Raw genomic sequence first — 23,231 nt, forward strand, 5'->3', positions numbered from 1 at the left:
ATAAATTGCAACCCTTAAAAAAACCAGGTACCTAATTGAAGTAAGCGTATGGCTCCATGAATAATCCTGAACAATATTTTCAAGCGTTGTTTCCTTCATAGAGCAGTTGTTACGGTACAAATGAATGAAGTCATTGCATTGCCACCCAGGCAAATAGTACCATGAACTCTGTGAATGAGTTGACCGTCAACTTAATCAGAAAAAATCTCACAAAAATTGTTAAACAATTTGACAGTATTTACTTATAATCGTAGATATGCTGATAATAATTTCAGAGGAGGTAAGCATTACAAAATATTTATTCAACAATTACAATTACCTAACTGTTAAAGTAAAAAAATTATTTTGTTAGTAAGGAATTTTTATAACAATAAGAAAATAGTTTTTGTTATTGACATGGCTGTGAATGCAGACATGTTTTATGAAAAAGTAATGATGAATATTGCATGGTTGATAACATGAAATCATAAAAAACAACCTGCCCAAGCATATTTACACTCCGCTCAATGGGCAGTATTTGAGCATATAGCAATATCAATGTAGCCTGCACCCATATTCTGCTAAGCAGCGGCTTAAGACTTATCACAGTTTGAGGATTCCTAAGATAACATCCCATACGCATCCAATATTGAGCAAAGTTAAAAATAATTAAATCTTATATTAAAACTCATGAAAGGAATTCAAATTTATCAAAGCCTTCATTCAATGCATTCACTTCCACTTATTAGCTTAAAAATTTGTGATGCCTAGAGAAAACTGTGCGTCCACATATTTATAATAATATGCTTTGGAATGTAGGCAGAGGAATGTCATGAAATTTTTGTTCAATAGTCTTAATTTGAGATCACTCTGATTCACGGCGAAATCACCAACAAGTGACTGGGTGGAGCTGAAGGCCTAAGTGCTGGTTCAAACACATCGTCGTATCCGTCGGGTGGCGTGCGCTGAGGAATACGGGCGTCGACCAAAAGTGGCGTCCGCTCATCCAGTCTCCTCCTTGAGGACGACGAGCAGCAGGATGTGCACATATCACAAATATTCCTCGGGGGTGGGGGAAAGGGTGGACTGGTCCGCTGGAGGAACAACTGCATTGAAATTCCCACGGCAGAGAGCGTGAGCCACACCAGGGTCAGGGTGAGATCTGAATCAAGCCGGGGAGACAATTACACACTATGACAGGAAATCAACCTCAGCCGCATTACAAATATGCTGGCAGACTTGCTAAACCCATAACCTTAATCCATGTTCTTGAATTATTTTCAACTGCTTGAAGAACAGTTCCAATGGGGAAGAAAGTCCCGAAAAAAGATTGAACTTTTTAAGAGTATAGCACTCCACCTCATCGTTTTTTAATTCAATAGACAAATACAATACTTTACGATGACTCATGTTCAGTACAAAAGATGTCTAAACATATTGGGAAGTTTCATCAGATTCAAATGTTGAAGAAATGAGGAGAGAGAGAAGGAGATCCTGTGATAGCTTGTTTATGCATCCAAGCCAATAGTGTGCTAATAAGTAAATGCATAAAGTTTACATAATATTTAATTTTTAAAAGTTTTGTCAACTACAAAATTTACCGCAAATTGTTTTGCCAAGCATCACTGCAACTTTACCACAAAATTACTTTTAAAATACAAAGAAAAAGAGTCGGACTCCGGTCTCCATGATACGAAAAAGATTTTGGTATCTTAAAAGATTAATATATTTTACATCTTATGAATTTTATAAATTATTGCATACATGTCACTCATTTAATATTGATCATAAATAGAACATTCTTTTATTTTAAAGATGACATGCTTTCAATTGAAAAAATAAGATAAATCATCCAGAGCAAAAGGAGTATTTACCAAAGTGTAGGTAATATATTGTCATGGGTGGGGCTTAGAAATGTAGCACCGATTACTCTGATTTGCCCATAAAAACCTAACTAATTAAATATCTTGAATAATTAAATGTAAAAATACAATTATGCAAGTAATACAACTACTTTTACAAATGGTATTGATCCTTAAACAACGAATGTGTACAAGGTGCTCAATTATTAAAGCTGAGGAAATACATGCTATTCATTGACAACAGTTGAACTCACAAGGGAACTATATAAATAGATTTGTAAATTAAAGTTTCTCTTAAGTGAGAAAAAGAAAAATGAAAACAAAATGAAAAAAACTAACGAATGGGATTATTTTAATATTTACCTTTGTACTGAAACGGTGGACTTACAACAGCAGATTTGAATTCAGGTACCGTAGCTCTCTTGATGGTATTCAAAATGATAAATTTCAGGTTGCTACCAATATAATGATCAATCGGAACAATCACAGCATATGCTCCTAATATACCACTTGCTACAATACAGGCCTGTGGATACAAAAGCAAACAAGTAAGCACAAAAACCCAACACTTTTATATGGTTCAAAATAACTTATCAGGGTAAAATACAATATATCAAACATTCTACAACCTTATGAGACAGATAAACTAATATAGATGGAGCGAAGAGAATAATAACTCCAAAAGCTATCCAGTAGTTGATATCACTCTCCATAAGGTCAACATCACCTGAAACCAAGAAATAGGGAGTATTCATGAGAATAAGATTGAAAACATTGGTTACACATTGTAAGGCTACTTTAAATCATGTACCTAATCCAGCATAAAACACAATAGAAGCCAGGAGAAACCCTACATTGAGTGAGATTAGAATGACATGAAAAAAAGGTAAGGCACACATCTGCCACAAAAAAACACAAATAACTGCCAATGCAATGCCAAAACATAATGATGCAGGGTAGAGGCCTACAAAAAGAGAATGAATAAGAAATTAGTATTCTGTAATCAAAATTAAACAAATATTTCAAAGCAAATATTTTGATATATACTAAATGAAGACTTACCAATGTTAAGGAATGGGTAAAGAAGGATTACTGAAACAAGAGCCCCACTGAGGAAAGAATGCATGAAGATCTGCGACCGGAAGAAAATGTGACCAAAGAGACACATGAAAAGACCCATAAAAAACAACACAGCACAGACGACTTTTGCAAACGTGGTAGCTGGAAAAAAAAGGCATAATTAAAAAAAACAGTTCATTCAACAATAACTCAAGGATGTGAAATTTTTATGCTGGTTACATACTTAAAACCTGGCAACTGTCAGCCCATAAAACAGCACTACAAGCATATGTCCCAGATGGGACATAAGCTGATTCATATCTTATACCATCTTCTTCATACACAGCAATTATGCCATAAACAGCCCCCGTGCCAGTATAAGCACCAAATACTCTTCTCATTGTTGCTCCTTCAAGTGGTTCATTCACCTATGAAAGATGCACACAAAACCGAACTTTTAAATTCATTTCTCTGGAAGCTGAAGGCCAAACCCACATTTCAACTGTTTTATGAAATACAATATAATTATTTTTACTAAAAAATGGAGACTATTAGGCATTTAGTATAGAGACTAGAATTGTAAAAAATGCAAAATGTTTAAATTTTACGAGATGAATGACCTTACACAGTACAGCCAACTCCTAAATAGTGATTACAATCACATAAGCTTATTAAAATGCAGTGGGAGAGCCATGCAACGCATGATGAAGGCTAGGTCACTCAAGAGTTCCCAATAGACTACGGTTGAGAATGAAAAAAACACCAAATTATTTTGCACGAAAGCTCCATTGAAGATAGGTCAACGTTAACTGACAAAAAGTCTGGTCAAGGACCTATGGTGTGCAATGGAAGCTTAAATGAAATCATAATTTTATGCCACTTTACCATAAGAGCGATGAATGAACAATTTAATGAAATAAAGAGGGCTATAAAATTATCCATAAGATTGTGGAGTTAATAAAATATTATTTGCTAAGAGAGACACTATACTTGAAAACATACTGGTACCCTACATATCAAAAATTTAATAATTAAAACCATCCAAGTCCCACATTAACCTTTAGAAGTATTAAATTTAGGTTGGGATTTTTTCCCATGACAGAAAAGCTTGACACGTTGGATCTATCTAATTCCTTATATCCCATACCTATTATTGACTTAAACATGGCGGTATAGAAAATTATACAGGTAAATGAGGTTTAATTCATGATTCTTAATGAGAAACTGTAAATAAACATCAATAGCCCAGTAACACTAATTTTTAAAGATAACATTATTATGTGATAAAAAAGTTAATAAGAGCTAGATTTTCAAATGCCAATGCACTGTTTACCTTTGTTGCTGTTAATTAATACACTTTAGTAAAGATTAGTTCATTCAGCTTTGTACTATTTTGCTATGTTATGCAATATCGGCCATTTGAGGTTACATAATAAAATGCAGAAAGGGAAATATATTCAATAAAAATTATGGCATAGTAAAAATTAGCGAATAGGTATTTAAAAATGGCAATACATGTGAATTGAGAGGGCAAAACGCTGTGGATGCACTTAAATACTTTTTATGCACTGTATACCTTTACACCATTCTTCCTGATGCGGTCGACGGTGAGCATCTTCCTGATCTCATTAAAATATGTGCTAGCTGTATAGTCTCTTTCAGGAAAGTAGCTGTGGTAAATCTCTAACTTGACGGATGAAAAATCACAGGTTTCCCAACTATTAGCACCAGGAGATGCTGGTTGCACATCGACCCGGACCACCGCTTTATCATAACTAATTCCCAGAAATGGCGAGGTCTCGATTGGGAACACCATATTGCAACCACCAGGAATGGGATCTTGAATATACAAAACAATATTCGGTTACATAAGAGAGTCATTGCAAGGTATTTTGTGTTTTTACCCAAGCATTACAGTTCTTTGAAGCTTCCAGTAGAGTTACATAATTTCAAAGATACAACAAAATTTATTCTTAAAATGTTTATCATATGTTCCACTTACCATTTATACCATATGCCACAGCAGCAAATAACGCCGATACATTTCTACTTATGTTAAAATTACTGACATATATGAGGTTTGGTAATAGGCCTTTCTGAAGGGGGACTACTAAACCAATGTTCGTTCCATTAACATGATAATGAGGAATCAATGTTTGATTGTAGGATATTGTGAGGTTAAAATTATGTGCATGGACCTGTATGACTAAAAACTGGGATCCACTGGGAATCGTTAGTTTGGTTACTTGAATTGGAATGGTTTCCATCGGAAGAATTGTTTTTAGTTGATCCAAAACGACCATATTCCTTTCAACCATAGAAAGCGTCTTCTTAGAAACATCATCACCTAAAATCATAACAAGCATAGCATCAGCTAAGAGATAATTCGATCGACAAACGTATATCACACAGCCTGTTACTTACTTTTCGGAAAATTTGCTGAAAACTCTTTGAAAGAATTAACCGACGATAAAATTACAAAAAATACTATAAAACTTATGAAAGAAGAATTGTAAATATGCACGAACTTTGGCGAAACAAACCGATTAGTATTTACGCACATCTTTGTATAAAAACCTCGCTCTACACACCCCCACACCACAATCGCTGCTTCAATCGATTTTCCGCACTCAATTGTTTTACTTCCGCGACAGCTGTATGAGGGCACTGCAAAGCTAGTAAGATGGCGGTCATCGATCAATGAATTCTGTGGTTTTGTAAATTTGAGTGAATAGTTTATTTGTGTGACTTATCCTGTGCATTATAATCCGAGTTAATGGAACATGGGCAAAGACCACGAGCTGTTGGAAGCAGCAAGAAATGGAAACATTCCTATTGTGGAGAAAATATTGAGCCAACGGGCGAAGAGGAGTGGCCCTCTTGCAAGGTGGGTAGTACTTTTGACAAGAAAACCTTCAATTATCTATGAATAAGTGCAATGAGTGGGGAATATACAGTCCCATTAATTTACATCATAAATAATACTTAATACTGCGTTAGCGCTGTTATTTAATGGTTGAATGAATCCGATATTAAATACTATTCGTTAGGGCATTAGTTATTTATGTGTTGAATATTTATGTTTTGTCATTATTAAACCGTACGTGCCACGTATTTTAACTAGTTAAGTCATGGAAATGGAGGAATGCGTTTTTTTTACGTGGGCCATGTCTTTGGTGACCAAGCCTTTGCTTAGCAGGGGCGTTACGGATGGAAACATTTTTGTTTTCCTAATGTTGGTTTTAGGATGGGACGGTTGTGTTAAACTATGCTCGCTACCTTGTACCTCATTAAATATAGCATTGTCAGGGACAGAAGCGTTAAGAATATTGCCACCAGGGATTGAATTTTCAGGCACCCATCTTTATTGCGTCTGCTATATTATTGTTTCAGACAAGCGTAAATAGCAGAATTTTAATTTTGTGCCCACCGCTGTAGAAACGAACTGTTAAAGTTTGCGAAATTTAACTTTTATTGAATCATTCATATCGTTTTTACATCATTTTCTTGTCGAGTGTGTAAAAAAATGAAGATGACGACTGAAATGGCCGGCTGGAATGTGGGTTGCGTCAAGCAGACGATTCGCGTAACTTCAGAGAATGCGAGCGAGGCTCGCTCAACTAAGCCTCTCAATTATGCGAAACCCTCCAGTTATTTACTCGTTCATCCGATGTGTATGATAGCGTGTGTATGAAGTTATGAGGAGACGTTACACAATTCGTCTACGCATTTCCTTCCCCACCTCCTTTCACTTCGCCATTTACACGTACGCTCGCCTGTCCCACCCTCCCAGAAATCTTCCCATCCCTCCGGTCCATTTTGCTCGTGACGTTAATCCCGCCGTCTGTATCTCGCGAGCACATCGCGCATGTTTTGCTGATGGAAGTGACGTAGTAGTACACTTTGGCGAGCGGAGGCGAGTCGAAAGCGGGATTTGAGAACGGGGAGCGTGGTGGGTGGAAGCTAGTGAGACGGACATATGATGTGCACCCTGCGATGCCTGTTTTTTTGCGAATTGCGGAAGGGGGAAGAGTACCCCTCGGCGCCCCGGCCCATTTTCGATCCTGGTGGCTCGACAATTTCCCGTATAAGATGCTTCCTCGCGCCATTTCTGGGTGCGTGGAGTGGGGTGGGATATACGGGAAGCGGAAGGGTTTTTACGCGGCGCTTGTTGAGATTTCGCACGGCACCTCCCCAAACTATCGCTTTCTTTATGCGTACAGATCTCGTCAGTCTCCTTGTGCCAGATTCTTAGCATCGCTGCGTCGCCTGGGCGGATTCAGCCCGGGTCCGCCCTCCTTTGGCGCCAGCTTATCACTTATGCGGCTGTTGACCGTCTTAACTGGGACACCAGGTTTTAAAAAGCCGAATATGGCTCAAAAGCCGTCGGCATGGCGAATTTTACAGGTTACACTTACGCAGACACATTAAACAGGGCAGCTAACTCTAATGCCTTGCAAGACCTTGCTTGATTTGGAACTAGTTACCAGGAAAATTGTAGTTTTAACTGACGGAAGGAATCGGTTGCATGCATATTTTTCATGTTTCATGTTATTTTGCCTTATATTTTAATGTTGTATTGCTCTGGTCAGTTTGGCATAGAAATCGGTGGAAGGCTAAAATAGTTTCTCGCACGAATATATTTTTAAACTTTAGCCTCGCTTTACCATTCATTGATGGGGAGACTCGTTTCGTCGAAATTATGCCGTTTGGTGTGTAAGGGAGTGTATGTATGCCAATGCATTAAATAGCAATGTTGTGCTTTTTCCATGGTCGTCAGTATTTATTTTTTAGTTTTTAGGATATTAATGCTTTAATCTAATCTGAAATACCTGCCTGGTGTGTAAAATGAACGAAGTTAGAAATGTAGAACAAGTTTTGGATGCAGCGAACATTTAAATATTTTTTCACGTAATACCCTAAGTGTTCTTGGAGTATTGAGGGAATTTTTGACGTTCACCAAAGTTTTTCTGGTTTGAAAAAGTAACTGCCGAGGCGAACTAACTGCCTTAGTTCCACTTTTTAAATTTTTTCCCATACGTTTTCCATATAATTAAATTCAATTCTGTCTTTATTATTCCATCTGGACTGGGCATTTTTTCACCATCCTAGAATTGGTGTATCCGTTCAGTTCTCGTTCCATGTCTCACTTAGAAAACTGTTTCTATTTTTAACAACAGGAATATAATTCATGGATTTCAATTATACCACGTAAAGGTGAATTTCTCCTAATCAGCTCTCAGCACCCCGTGATCGCCATTGGTAGTGACGATGGCGAATACTTCCATTCTTTCAGAGGTGTTTCGTATTAAACACCTCTCTTTGCGTTTGTCGTATCATCATTTTTTTCTTCTTTTCCATTCCAGTCGGCAATTTAGGAGTCTTTAATTAAGCAATTCGAAAAATCGAGGGTTAGGACATTGTTAAAAGTTGAGAAATATTTAAGGATGCATCCTTTTGCAAATTATGTTCTTCTCTGTGGAATTTTATAGTATTACTTAAATTTTGCTTGGAGACTTTGAGATGCAGCCGGTTGCTGAAGGGTGAAATGGGAAGGAGGAGGGAGAAGGGAAAATGGGAAGAAGGAGATCTTCGGAATCTGAGGAGACCATGATTGAGACTTGAATGCTGTATACTACGTGGCCCAGTTTGGGCTTCAGAAGTTCAATGGAATGCGTGCATTCCGCTTGTTTTCTTTTCCCCTAAAGTACTTCTGCCTCCGGTGTTATTCGTAATAATATGTAGGAAATTCAAGTATAACTGAGAATTTGTGTGCCATGAAAAAGGGTGTAAGTAATCACCTTAATGCATACTACTCGCTAAGCAGTGTAAAAAAATCATTTAATCCAAATTAGTACTTAAAATGTGCACATAAAAAGTGGTTTTTCAATAAACAAATAAATGGTTAGCATATTTCAGCACAGTTCGCATGCTCATTCAGTCTAGGTCGTGTTCGTACACCACTATTGATTTCTTTCTTGAGACTTTAACTTAACTGAAACCTACATTTACTTGTATTATTATTGGTATAAAATATGTCAAATTTGATAATAATTATTAATTGTTAAAGGTTTTCCGCCCGTTGTTGTTAGAAGGAAACATTTATTGAAGTGTGGAGGGTGAGCGGTGTACCAATTCGCATCGGCGAGAGTTGCTTTGTGGTCTGGTCTCATCCGTAAGTCTGCGGCGGAAGGCTACGAAAAAGCATCTTGACGCATTCATAAATTTGGGTGCTCGCTAATTAATTAAATTTCTGCGTTGGCTAATGAAATTCGTCGATTGTCAGCTGGGGGCTGGTTTGGGTCACATCTACTTCTGTTGATCCAGTCTGCCGATTCCCCTCGTTCAACCCCAGCCAATGTTTTGAACCAGTACGCGGTTTTCAGATCTTTCAATGACGAAATATTTTTTCCATTATCCCACAATGATGAATATCATACGGGGCCTAATTTAAATTGACTACCTTTGCTGTTGTCATTAAGGTCATATGAATTGACAAGGTGAAGAAATTATGGCATATCTGAAAAGGTGTGGCCTTTCAACTGGTCCTCACTATCGCAATGCCATTGTAGTAATTACTGTCGGGTTTTCGGAGTTACGAATCCATTTGAAGGAGTTTGTGTGAATCACCGCTGGTGGTGGGTGAAAGGAAGAGATAAGTTTTTTATACAATCAAACCGGATTAATCAACCCTCAAGTCGGTTTGGCGAGGTTAGGCTCATCTCATACCACATATGACATCATATAGAATTTACTCATGAGGAAAGGGGGGGTTCCTTTCCGTGTGGCACCTGTGGTTCCCGAGAAAAGCTTCATGCCACGAATCGATTAAAGCAACATCCGGAGAAAGCAGGGGGAAAAGGGGTGACTTTATTTGAAACTGTCATCTCACGTGCAGGCCCTTGATTCGAAATCGAAATTGTATACTTCAGTGAGGCTGTTGGCAAGCGAAATACTGAAGAGTGATCCTCAAGAAGTATGTTATCTTGATTGAATTGAGCTCTTACGGTTGGCTAGAAGTATTGAATAAATGAAATTACTACTATAGCCGTAAACAGGAATTTACTTCTATAGGAGTATTTTCATTTATTCAAGTACGTAATCCTTTCTTTACTCACTTTCTCACCAAGTTCTCTCTCCGTCATAGAGGTATATTTTCCTTTCAAAATCCCTGTATTCTTCATCGGAAACCAGTTATTTTCAGTTTTAAGTTGCCTGGTAGAAACTCTCGGGTTTTCTTGTTATAATTGTTCATGTTTGTCAAAAGGTTACCTTAACGTAGCGGCGCGCTATTATTACTAAACGAGCACGTAAGGAGTCTCAAGAATCCATGGCGCATAGTCTTTTCGATAATTAAAAATTATTTCAGAATGATTGCCTCGCGTTTAGAATTTAATATTGATGTGGATATTTTGAAAACCAGGGGAAGAAAACAACGTAATTATTTATACATGAGCGCTATGAACGTAGATTTGAATGAATTCATTGACTGTTCTATGCATTTGTTACCATGTTCTCTGTTTTAATGAATCAGTTTTCCACATAGACTTCTTTAAACTCTTGTTAAAATGTGTGACATGTAATAGGAGTATTAATTATTGCCTATGCGTACATTTAAATCCGTTTAATCTCTAACCCTTCATTCGCTAAAATTAAGTTGGTATTTGGAAGGTAATCATTAATACCATTAAGTAAATGCACTTATCAGTTAATAATAGTCTATTTTAAAATGCTTATTCGTTTCATAGTTTACGTTCGTCACGCCGCGCTGCATGTTCGTTACCAAAGCAACCGGTGGGTGCCAAGCTATAGACATTTCATTTGTTGCTCGAGAATCGTCCTGCTTGAAAGATTTGTTGGTCGACACGGATTAGATACCTAGTGCAATAGTTTACTTATTTGTTAGTCCGTAGTTGTTTTTGGCGTATCCAAGTTTTTCTTCTACTTTCAACGGTCGATTAGTGAAATGTGTTCCACTTCTGATAACCATTACAACACAAAGTTTGCGACTTTTTCCTCTGGGAGTGATCATTTGCGGTTTAAATAATGATTGTAGCCAAATTACATAGTGAATTACTTTTTATTTATATATTATATGCTAGCGATATTTTTTTAGTTTTGTGATAAAGAGCAGAAAGTAATCAATCGTAATTAATGCTTAAATTTCACAACTTTTAAGACTGGTTGACTAATTTAGCATCCGTTGTTATAATTATGTTAGAGAATTTCCATGATAATGCCTTTGTCATTCTGTGGTAATATAATTTTGGACAAAGGAGCTCTGTTATATTCTATCTATACATGCTGATACAATCTGAATGTATTATTAATTATTGACCCCGACGGTTAAAGGAAAATTTTATTTTCGGGCTTTAAAAAATGTGATTTAATGATGGTGCGTTTGATTGATTTTAGAATTATGATGTTAATGAGACAGTAATTTTTCTCAGGTACACTTATAGAGGTTTTCATGTATTCAGTCTCTTTCTTGATTTCCGAAGCGCGGGAATGAAATATTGAGAGCTCTGTCAGTGTGACCAAGAGCCCGAAAAATCCCTCACGCGTTCCTTCCGCCGTAGAAATTTTCTCATGCTGAAGTTCCACGCTCTGTGACTTTTAGTGCTGACGTTTATAACTCGAGGCAAATGAAATTTGTAGGCGTCATCATACACTCACAAAAAATGCGAGAGGACGGCGCTACCAAAAGTCTCGTCCAAAGCATTGGGATTCCGCTCGTTGTCTTAGCGTAGATTCATGTTATGGTCGAGTCCCATTCGTCGTCGAAACGGGTTTTATGAGGTTCATCTTCGTGCCCACATTTTGTACTGCACTAAAAAGAACGCGGTCTTCGGCGGATCTCAGTTTGTTGAGTAGATGTGGATATTGAAAGAATAATAGTTGGAACGTCACTAAACATACCAAGAATGCCAATAGACCTTACTGCTCGTATATGAGTCGTCAATTTCGACGAAATATTCTCAGTAAGCTCTAATGGAAATACCCTTGTCGTAGAAGTAGAGTTTTTGATTGGAGTTAAGTTAATTGCAGTGGAAAATAGGCGTTGTAATACCTGGAATGGTGTATTGCAATACAAAAAACCATAAATACAGTAATCAACCCGAAGGTCGGTTTGGTAGTTGATGGTAGAGTTCACCCAGTACTAAGCCCTGTACGATGTGTGAAATTTACACATCAGGGAAGGAGGGCCAGTTCCTTTCCCTGTGTCAGTTATGGTTTCCCAGGAAGATCTGGTACCCGAAAAATCACGCAGCTTAGGTAGAGCTGATGGTTCCCAGAGAGGCCTGCCCGGGAACCCGGGACCTCAGGGTCAGTAGTCCACCGCTCTACCCCTCGACTACCGCGACCCACAATATTAGAATATGAAAGTTAAATTTTCCTTGGATGGTAGGATACCTTCTTGAAGAGCTCGATAGCATAAAGGAGTTACGGAATATGCTTGGAGTTTAATTATAGTGGAATGCGTGGTGTTTATAACAAATCTAAGAATATTTTGCAAAATCGAATCTGGTTCTTGTTGAGAATGGACTTCTGGTGTGGTAGAGTAGCAATGATTATTTATGTATGGTGCAATCAGCGCTCTAGAAATGCTGTCGTTTTCAACCCATTTCAATTTTTGTAATGTTTGTGTGATGTTCGGCATGTTTTCTCTCTTCCGTTTTGAAGCTTTAGGTAACCGGGGTTATGATGGGCCACAGCAGAGGATGGCAACCATTTTTGAATTTACCCCTCCCAACATCCTCGCACTTTCTTTAGCCGTTGTAGTTCATCCCGTGTGCATTTATATATTTATTATTCTTTCTCAAAAGAACTACTTATTTTGTAAACCCCTCGTCTTCTCTATCCTCCCTGTTTTGTATCACATTTGCAACGGCCCAGGTATTGTGCTTTCGATAGCATTTTGACCTGAACTCTGTAGAGGTTCACTCATGAATCCTTTGCTGTCTTGTTCTCTTGTCCTTTGAATCTTGTTCTTTGGAAGGTTTCCACGCATTATCTCTGCTTACTCTCTTCCAGGGAACATAATACGTTATTTATGTTTACGCTCTTATGCTGAAAATCTGCCATAGTTTTCCTTACTCTTCTCGTCTTCCCATTCCCTTCTTCCTCTCTTTTGCATTCACAACTACCCCACAAGCCCCAGCAAAGGCGTGTGACAGGAGATACTAGGGCACTATAAATTTATGCAGAAATATTAGCTCAGACATGAAGATATATGTGTATATATTTATTTATTTATCGTCGTCATCAGAATCAAATCATTCGGGCCGATGCTCTAACCTTGTTTGACTTGTTTGAATGTGTATTTGGCCAATGTGGCTCGTCTCCTTCTGGCTATGCGTGCCACGAAACGGACTGCTCGTACCTTTCCTCTTGTGTGTTGTCTATTTCTCCTTTGATGGGTGAAACAGCACCCTAACGCCATTTCCTGGCCAAAGAATCGGGGAACTTGGTTGCATAAACCCCCCGCAGATTACAGTGTAAATTACCTTTCCTCGATAGCTCAAGTGGTTAGAGCATCGGTCCGGCAAGTCCAAAGATCCGTGGTTCAAGTCCCGGTCAAGGAAATATGTGTACACTTGTGATCTGCTCGATTCCGCTTTCCCCACCTCTCCTGTGTTCGTTCTTTATGTGTGTTTCTATCCCTTTTCCTTATATCTATACCCATGGGTATGAATATATAAAATACAAAAACATTCCTGTACGCACAGGTCTATATACAGCGTGCAATATTTGGTGTGTTTGACTAATTCATGTTTCAATTCAATTTTAGTCTTTAAAATAATATATTCGTTCGTTTGGGTTCGCTTTTGTTATGATTGGGTATGGTGTAAGGACAGTATGATCTTTGATGGTGTTTATCTCTCTTATTTTATCCCAGCGGTCGAATTTATTTAATTTGTTTTTTATTTACATAGTACCCTATGGGGCACCACTAGGTTGTGTGGCAGGGGGTGATTACACACCAGACTACTTTTGACCCAAAATATTTTCCCTCCTCGGGTGGTCGGACAACATTATTCTGATCACTTATCGTTCGTTGGAAAAATGAGATCTTATATCTATCTATTGTACTATTTATCTTTCTAACTTTATGGACATCTCTCCTATCGTACCACGATGGGTCTAATAATGTATTTTCAACATAATTTCAATTTTACCTTCGCTCCGTGAGTGATTCCCAGCCTATCTCCTCTTATAAATTTTATACCTACTCAGTTTATCATTACAACCGTAAACAAATACATGTCCTCTTCGCTGCACTCAATCAAATTCGGTAATTAAACAACTTAATTAGGATCACAGATACCAGCAGAATATTGTAAATGAGGCGTAAATAGCGAAAGTAGACATTTCTCCTCAACCTTTGTATCACATTTTCCCAATGCCCTTCAAATAAATCCTATTTTTTTTTGCTAGGTTATCCACACAAATCTACCAATCTACAGTTGTGCCAAAAGTTCCCTTGGTGTCGTGAACGAACTCATAAGTGTCCTGTACTTTCAGAGTCTGAAATCTTCCATGATCCCTTCCTACATCAAGGGTCCGCCAGCCGAAATCCCTCCGAGATACTCGTACCTCTCACTCTTTTCTCTCAATAAATTATATCAAACCTAGCGGGCTTTCTTATAAACTTTTACAATACTAATTTTAACGTTTTATACCATGAATCCTAAAGACGTCTACTTACGGCTTATTCCAAAACGTTCTAATAAAAGCATGGTAACATCTATCTCTTAGTTTTTCAGTACATTTTCCTACAACCTGTCCATTGAAACCTATCTTCCTTAAGGCTGAGCCGCGTATTTTTTTCATCTATATCTACACAATACTTCGCAAAGCGCCGTAAGAGCATGTGGCGGGAGTTGATTGGACACCACCCTAATACTTGCATAGTACTTACTCAACTTGCTTCCGCGCCAGTGCACGGGTTTACCGCGGAAATGGGCGAACGATTGATGCTGGGAAATGGGTGCCACACATTGCGATTAGGAGCCTTGATGTCAGTATTTATATCGGGGATGGTATCGTTGCTCTTCGATCCCCTCTTGTACCAGATTTTCAATAGGAAGAATCGGGAACAATTTTTTCCTTTCGCGTGCGTGAAGTGCTAAATTCTGACCGTCGGTTAAGTTTGCGCATGATCGCAGATCATGTTGGTATTGATAAGATGACAGTGCACACCAATATCACTGAAAATTTGGCGGCACTAAAGATCTGCGCTGAACTCGTCCCGAAGGTCTTGACGGACGACCAAAAACAGAGTCGAGTGTCTGCTTGCGAAGACCTACTACAACGACTAGAAGAAGACCCCGACTTTTTGGACAGGCCAGACTAGAAACCAGCAGGCTGTTATTTCCTATTCATAAACTGAAATCCTACTTAGAAGGATGCCACCATGGGACCTTAAGTGCTGTCAAAGAAGCTTGCACGCGTACCCTTTAGGATCTTCCGAAATCAGCCTACCAGGGAACCTTCGAGTCGCGGAAAAGCCGCTGGCAAAAGTGTGTCGACGCTCAAGGGATGTACTGTTAAGAATTTAGAGACATTGTAGTAATATCTGATTTAATCTATTTTTCCGAAAAATTTTTATTAGAGCATGTACCAGGCGGTTAATGACTCCCGACTATCAAACTCGCGTCTCTTAAGAATACTAAAAAGTGTCCTTTCTTTGCTCAGATCGTTGCTGGGAAAAAGTATTATTTTGCCCTTGGTCAGATGTGTAATAAGCTGTTCGAAAAGACAAGGGGTAAAAGTTGATGTGTGATTTCTCATTTAATTGGCTCTAATGCTAAGTGAAGCATTAATATTATTTTGATAAATAGTACATTCAGTACAGAGAGTGTAATATTCATTGGCTGATAATTGATAAATTTACATTTGATGACGTGAAATAAAATCAGTTAAAAATCATAAAAGTCTAGTATTCTTTCTATAAAGTCCTAATTGGCCATCGCCGGTGGCGGCGGGGTAACGGCCTCGCCCGCCAACCTTAAGGTTCGATTCCCGTCTCGGTGGGCTTCCCTCCATCTAGAGATTTGTAAGGTAGGTGTTTGTAATTATCTTCAATGTAATGTGCAAGGTAGGTAGAAGAAGGGACTGTAAAAGTCTCTATCTCGACCCAATCAAAGTCGTTAAATGAAATAAATAAATAATTGCTAATGGTGTCACAGCCAAATTGCATCCTCCAATGCGGACGATGCTGACCATCTTAATTTTTTTCTCATCCTCTTTTGGAAAACGAATGGTTAGTGCTCTCAAAGTTTGTTTAAAATAGTGACGGAATACTTTTACAATTTTACGAATAATAACGATTAATCACAACTAATATCGATATTTTAGCTAGTTTCCGAAAAGATAAAAAAATAAATTCCCGAAACTGCTGTCAAGCATCGAAACTGATTTATTGTAATAAAAACATTATCATTTACTAGGTTGAAAGAATTTTATCTTTTATTATGGAACAATTACATGAAATGGGACTTGATAATCTAAGAATTATACGTAAGGTTAAATATTATAACTTATAATTTCTCCTTTCCTAACATTAGGTTTTTCTTCTCTCGGGTTTTAAGAAATTTTTCAATTCATATTCCTCTCCCTTCATGTACATCTCTGTTATGCCAGAAGTTGTGGGAGTTCACTTGTCAGTTGCACATGCTGGTCGGTGCCCATGTCGCAGGCTAAATTTTTAAGCTGACGCGAGGTCGCGGATTCAAGTCCACTCATCCGGTCGTCGAATCCCTTCGTCGCCCCTACTTCGTCGTCTTCGGAGTGATTCCTCCTCTTCTTAAAGAGAGAGAGGAACCCTTGGTGCGGGAGGAGGAGGTCGAGCGCGACATCGAGACAGGATAATCAATAATCACCGATCCGTGCGTTGGCCGCGTGTCAAATCTTGTTGGAAATCGCACTTCCCCGAAGACGTGAGTTCTTTCCGCCAAATTTCTTCACGGTGAAATTCCGGGGCTCAAGAGAAATCAATTCAAATTCGAATTTTATAGCCCTCCAGGTCGACGTTGCCGCTGCTGTGACCCTCTCTCCTGACGTCAAATGAAACCCCATGGGAAAGTTATTAAGCGACGATCATGACGTCCCGAAGGTGTCGTAAACTTTTCAACCCAATTTTTCCGTCCGACCTATCCACCGCTTCGATTTGCCATTAACAGTCTCCCGTGAAAGTTGTGGGGTCAACTGACTGTTTGACGCGTGGAATGGTACGTTGACTTCCATTGAGTCGGCATTTTAGAGGTAAGTATTTTAGTGAATTGTATCCATTGGCTAACCGAAGTGATATCCGGACCATGGCTGTCTGAATGTTGGATAGCGTGCAGAGTTTTGTAGCGACGTCGGTACTGTCAGGCCGCCATGTTCTATTAAATAGGAATGCACGCTTTTATTCTGCATGTAGAGGAAACGTAGTTGGAAATACATCAGATATTTTTGTTTTGAATGAATAGTGTACATGGTAATTTGGCATGGCTGCAATACTGAGTGTATAGGATAAAAGAGGACTTAAATGCGACCTAAATGGTGTTAAAAAAGATGGTGTTTTACCCTGTTTAGGGGAAAAAAGTGCCCCCTTTCCATTAATTTCTTCGTTTTCCTCCAGGATTGCTTGATCAATGTTTATGAATAGCCATGTCGTCCTAGATCGCGCAAGACCCACTGAATGGCCTGTTGGGATTCCGTTGGCTGGGCATACTATATATCAGGATTTTGGATTATCCGTCGTAATTTAAATATGCTATCGTATATTTCATCCCACCACCCTGGTTTAGTTTAAACGCCGGTGAACCTGGGCGATCTCCGCTCATTTCCGGGCAAACCGCTCCTAATTGATGTCTTTATCGACCCCCCACCCTCTCTCACCGCTTCATCCCTCCTCGCACTCGCTCCATCTTGCGGGCCGCCTCCCACCTCTCCCCTCCTCTCGTGCTTCTCGCCTCACTCATAAACCCTGCTTGCAATTCGAGTGCTCGCCAGAAAAATGTATGCCTCCTCATTTATTTTTTCTTTCACGATACTCCCCGAGTCCGCACAATGTCGTATTTATAGTTGGGCGATATGACGCTTCCCCGATGTACGAGGTGGTTATGTAATAGGGTCTTTTTTCAAATGGATGTAGCACAGCTGTTTCAAGGACTTAAGTAGGTTGATGGTAGGGTGGGATCGGTTAATTCTGCATTTAATTTAAATCGGCAGTGCGGTCATAATATAGCGATCGTCGTTGGTCCCATTATAATCCTTGTCGTCCCACCGTGCTGTCTTTCAATGAACGTGGAACAAGTGAGGCTCGAATTGACGCCGTGACTTGTGCTCTGAATTCCAAAGCTTGTAAGTCCACTACTATTCCGTGATGATGCGACAGGCTTTTCGGTTCAGCCTCAGTCGCATGCTGTGTGAAGTAAACGTAACGCGATGTACTCTGTTCGTCGCTCAGGACGTTCAACTCTAGCTCCTTAGCTCCTCTTAGAAGAGGATAGAACAATGTCCTCAGATGTCCCCTTCCTTATCCTAAGTCCTGAATACCTACCTCTCCGAAGTATGCTCTCCTGCCCGCTCTCGAGCTTCCCACGAATAACTCTGTCGCATTCAGTTGGTCTCATATGCCCTTGCGAGAGACGTGAAAAGTTCTCCCACATTCAGTTCGACTCCTGTGACGTTGGCGGCGGTCCGGCTCACGTCCTCCATCATAACAAAACCTCCGTTTTGACTGCGTAACCGCGTAGCCAACGGGTCCTGGATGGGATCATAATAGGCGTAAAAAGTTAAACTATTGTACGAGTACATCTCTACATTCTGGCTGAATCTGACTTGGGACCTACCGGCGAAAGCATCGTAGTGTTCAGTAATTCCTCCCGCCTTTTGATTTGGCTACAGAATACGGAATTAAGGATAATTTTTAAGCCACAAACAGTTGCCACGGCATATATTTATGGTTGTGATTAAAAGATTAGGTTTGGTTCAGCACAAATTCACGCTCGGACCTCATCCGTAATTTCCTTTAGTTCAACAGTGGAACATTTAGTTAGAATTGGTGGGAATGCCGGCTAACTTACCATCCATATTGAGCGGCACATTTGCTTCGAGATTACAGGATTCCGTTCACCAAGAGGCATTAAAGTTTCGCGGCACGGTTATAGGGGGGCGTGGTTCCGCTGCAAGCGTGGTCTCAGCCTATTGTCCCTCGTAGTTGCTCGTTACTGGCTCTTAAGGTAGTCTCCAGTCTGAGAGGGAATACGAAAAATGGGATAAACGTAAGTCAGATGGGACTCAGTTGTGTCATATTTCGCCAGAAGCCTCTCCAACAGCTAAATGTTAGACCCGTCTATATGAATTAGCGGTACAATTGTTGTGGAACATTGACTTCTGACTATTCGATCACCAGGTGACGTTACCAAAATGGTTAAGCGGTCGCAAACCTACTCTATATTTCATCAATTGCTGTGAGAGAAGAAAGTGACTAGGGATTAAAAAATACATCCAATCCCACCAATCCTATCATTGCGTTACGTTTGCATCACTGAGGGCCAGACTTTGGTCGATTCTCATCTTCCAAATTTTGATAAACTTAGTCATTTTCTGTCAAAAGACGTGTCTTAGTTGTAATCTAAGAGAATCTTATCAAAATATGGTATTATCTCTAATTCAGAAACGCTTATTTACCGACGACGCAGTGGTAAGAAAAGATATCCGTAGTCCTGAGAATGAAGCGGTTTTAGCGAGATGACATTGATGTAATACAATGTAAGTGCGGCACTTATCATTTATGTAGAATTTAACTGAAAGAGCATGTGGTGATGAATTTCTGGAATAGGGGTAGCCCTCCCAAATACCTTAGGCATCAGAAAAACAAATAGAAATTGTAGGCAAAATTAAATACTCAGGGGTTACCCTTACTCATGGCCACTCGTGTGGAAAAGCTTGCGAAAATTGGGATTTATTAGAATAGTATTGGGAAAATGTGACGAAAAGGTTAAAGAATGAAAGTTATCTTTCGCTAGTTAGGCCTTATTTAGAATATGCTGTTAATATGTGGGATCCTCATGAAGTTGTTAGACACTGTTCGAACAAAATGACCTTAGCAGCGTATCTAGAGGAACTACGTTGGGAATCACCGACGAAGCGAAGGTTAAGTTATAGAATTAATCTCTTGCATGAATTAGAAGTACGTCTATTTAGCGATGGATTTGAAAATGTATCATTAGCCACATCTAATTGCGGTAGTAGAGGTCATGACAGTAAGATTAGAGCGATCCAGTGTAGAACCAAAAGATTTACGTTGCCACGAAGGATAAAGGATCAGAATAACTAGACGAGTATACATGTAAGACTGCTCCAGGGGAGAAAAAAATTTATTTTATTTATTTATTCAGTATTAGTCCGAAAACAGCACATTTTGGCCTTTACATCGAACTATTTACAACGATAACAATGGTCACATTTACTAACACCCAAGCCCTAGATGGAGGGAAACTCACCTAGGCGGGAATCGAACCCACGACCCTTGGAATGGCAAACGAGGACGTTACCCCGCCGCCGCCGGGGTCGGCGTACAAAATTGTACTTTTTCCATTCTGAAGAGCGTACATGTTGTGTAATCAATATCTCATCTAACCTTAGTTATTGTCCTTCTTGTTACTTATAACATCTCACGTAATATTTTACACACACATATATGTGGGTGTGAGTATGTGTGTGTGTATATATAAATGTATATATATATATATATATATATATATATATATATATATATATATATATATATATATATATATATATATATACACACACATACACGCACGAAAATAAAAAAATGTTAATTTTTGATGTTGCATGCCTGATCACCCCATGTCACATACCCTAGCGCAGGTTCTCCGGGTACCATGCAGAAATCCTAGAAAACCAGATTATTAGGTATTAGCCATGGTCTAAACACGTAGTACTCTTCGGAAATAACAATTGATATTATTTTAGGCTTTTGTCTTGAATGGAATCTTCGTATCCAGAGATTTCTCTCGCGTGGTAGAAATTGCGTAACACATTGCGATCTTGTCATAACAGGTAATCTCAAGCCTGGTTTTTCCTATGTTTTGGTCACGTTCAGTATTAGCATTATCTGAGGTGAACCCCAAATCCTGACTACATTACACGTGCTATTTAACTTTAGAGAGTTACCGTGCTTCTCCCAATTATTCATGGCTATAATTTCCTTCGATGCGTTCATCAAATGCTGTTTTCTTAGTGTTGTGGCACTCCCTTGACGTTTTTATTTTGTATATGTTCAGGGCCGTTGGTAAAAGTTTTCAATAGATTTCGCTCGCTCATGTGACCTTCCTTTTAAAATGGTGACTCTTTTATCGTTCGAATTCGATCCAGCCACGTAATTTCGCATGCTGAATCGTCGCCTAATGTCTTATTGATTCTTGATTTGGCAATTTTCCTGCGCGAGTTTTTGGTAGGTTTTCTTTTCCACGATTCTCACGCTTGGCTTATCTTAGCCTCTCTTACCAACCGACTCTCATTTTTGTTCCAATTTTGGTGTTTTTTTATTTCATGGGGACGATTGACACGTTCGAAATTTATCGACCGAAAAAGTCAAAATTCACCTCGGAAACAGTTATGGCCCCCGAGTTAGATTGAGCACTTTTTGCAGTTTTTTTCCTCTCTGTAAACAAAAACTTTTCTGGAGTATGATGGCCGTACTTTCCCTGGATTCATTCTCAGATGTTATTCGCGTATCCAACCATTTCTGAGTCTGTCACTGCGATAGTGAAACTGATATTTTAATTTTTTGTGCGAATACATTGAAGAATCACGTGCTTATTTTTACTTTGAAATTAAATGGCTCTGTGACGTAGGATGCTTGAATCGGCAGGTACTTCATCAAAACGTCGCTTAAATGGTCGTGTCAGTGTGAATGTGGCAACGGAAGCGACGGAGGATTTAGGCTCAAAGGCGCAGTGTATACGTTCTCGCAATCAATTGCACGCCTGGTGCGCCTATGGAAGGATATCGACCGAGAGGGGTCTGCGTCTTGTTTTTCACAAACCGCAACTCGCTTTCGAACCGATACTCTGGTTTTTTTCCGTAGAAATGCATGTCACATGTTACGATTGGAAGTCGTAATGTCGGAGATGGTCCTGGTGCTCTTCGATTTCCTCTTCACCCGGACGACATATGGCTCCCGAGAATTTTCGTTGGAAAATACGGAAATGTAAAGTTTAGTACTTCATTCAAGTGTCGGTAATGCCGGAAAACATTCCTCATTCTTTGATTTAATGTTTAATGAGGCAAGTTTAGAATGTAGTTCGTGTTTTTGAATTCTGATTTAATAATCTCTGACGGCAAGTCATGCGTAGTAATAAAATATTGGTTCTTATAGCTTACTTAGGTTACTTTTATGGGGTGGTAAATCTAGTGCGTTATTTGCAAGAGGGAATAAAACAGATGGATTGGGCATACCTTTTAAGACATGACGCACTGACATAATAGATGGGAAGGTTGAGGAAATAGTTTTATAATAATACTAGTTTAATTATTTAACAAATATAAATAAACTTTTCTCCTCTTCTGACAGCAAGTTTTTATTTCCGACGCACCAGTAGAAAAAACTGGCCCATCCTTATGCTCTTATTTTTAATTCAGTACTTCATTTTTAGTCTCCTTAGGAAGAAGGAAGTTTTTGGGGCGATGTGAAGATTAGAAAATTTCAATAACTTTTGCTAACGTTGTTATTGAGACGGTTGGCTGCCCGGGTGTACTAAAATATTTTAGTAATACTTCAGTGCTCCCTCTTACTTGGCTTCAGTGCGTTGAGTATTTACGTTACATGATACGGGTGGGAAAAGTCGTTATCTCTGATTGATGTCGTGGGAAAGGATTGCGGGAGGTGCACAAAAACAATATGCAAATCGGGATGGACGGAGGAGGGGAGGGAGTATGGAGGGCAGCGAGTGTCTTTAAGGATGCCTCTGCGTCGTCACTTATGTGAAATGTTCAATAAAGTGTGGTGATAAAAGTTTTGTTCTCATAATTTATCCTGGAAAAATATAATATCATGTTCAATTTCTACCTTATGCCAAGTGTTACCTTATGCCGTACAAGCTTCATTAATTGATATATTTGGTAAAGCATCGGCGGCAGCTGTTTCAAGTTGGAATAGTTTCAGTTTGCCTATGGCAGCTGCGGTCCGACCCGACCCTGCATTGATATTCTCTTTTCGCCCGAAAGAAACGCCAGCCGAGACCCACAGCCAGAGTTGGCTTATGCAGAGTCTGCTCTACCATTTAGCACTGCTAGAATATGGTT

The 23,231-nt window shown here is 39.2% G+C and overlaps 2 protein-coding genes across 2 annotated transcripts in view; one reads left to right on the plus strand and one right to left on the minus strand.

The window, feature by feature from the left end:
• Window positions 1-285: 285 nt before the first annotated feature.
• Window positions 286-5,489, minus strand: LOC139697717 (transmembrane 7 superfamily member 3-like). Its single transcript, XM_071596542.1, has 9 exons — window positions 5,325-5,489; window positions 4,903-5,247; window positions 4,477-4,739; window positions 3,145-3,328; window positions 2,904-3,062; window positions 2,653-2,805; window positions 2,471-2,568; window positions 2,205-2,367; window positions 286-1,141 (listed from the first exon to the last, which is right to left on the minus strand). Exons 1-9 carry the CDS (start codon window positions 5,461-5,463, stop codon window positions 855-857), a joined length of 1,791 nt encoding a protein of 596 aa, XP_071452643.1. The 5' UTR covers window positions 5,464-5,489; the 3' UTR covers window positions 286-854.
• A 111-nt stretch (window positions 5,490-5,600) lies between these two features.
• Window positions 5,601-23,231, plus strand: part of LOC139697963 (ankyrin repeat and SAM domain-containing protein 1A-like) — a 249,524-nt gene continuing 231,893 nt past the window's right edge. The window contains exon 1 of the mRNA XM_071596819.1: window positions 5,601-5,787. Coding sequence (XP_071452920.1) covers window positions 5,684-5,787 — 104 coding nt within the window. The 5' untranslated portion in view covers window positions 5,601-5,683. The remainder of the gene's footprint in view (window positions 5,788-23,231) is intronic.

This window comes from Hetaerina americana, unplaced genomic scaffold, assembly GCF_022747635.1.
Source record: "Hetaerina americana unplaced genomic scaffold, ioHetAmer1.1.p SCAF_8, whole genome shotgun sequence".
Taxonomy (NCBI): domain Eukaryota; kingdom Metazoa; phylum Arthropoda; class Insecta; order Odonata; family Calopterygidae; genus Hetaerina; species Hetaerina americana.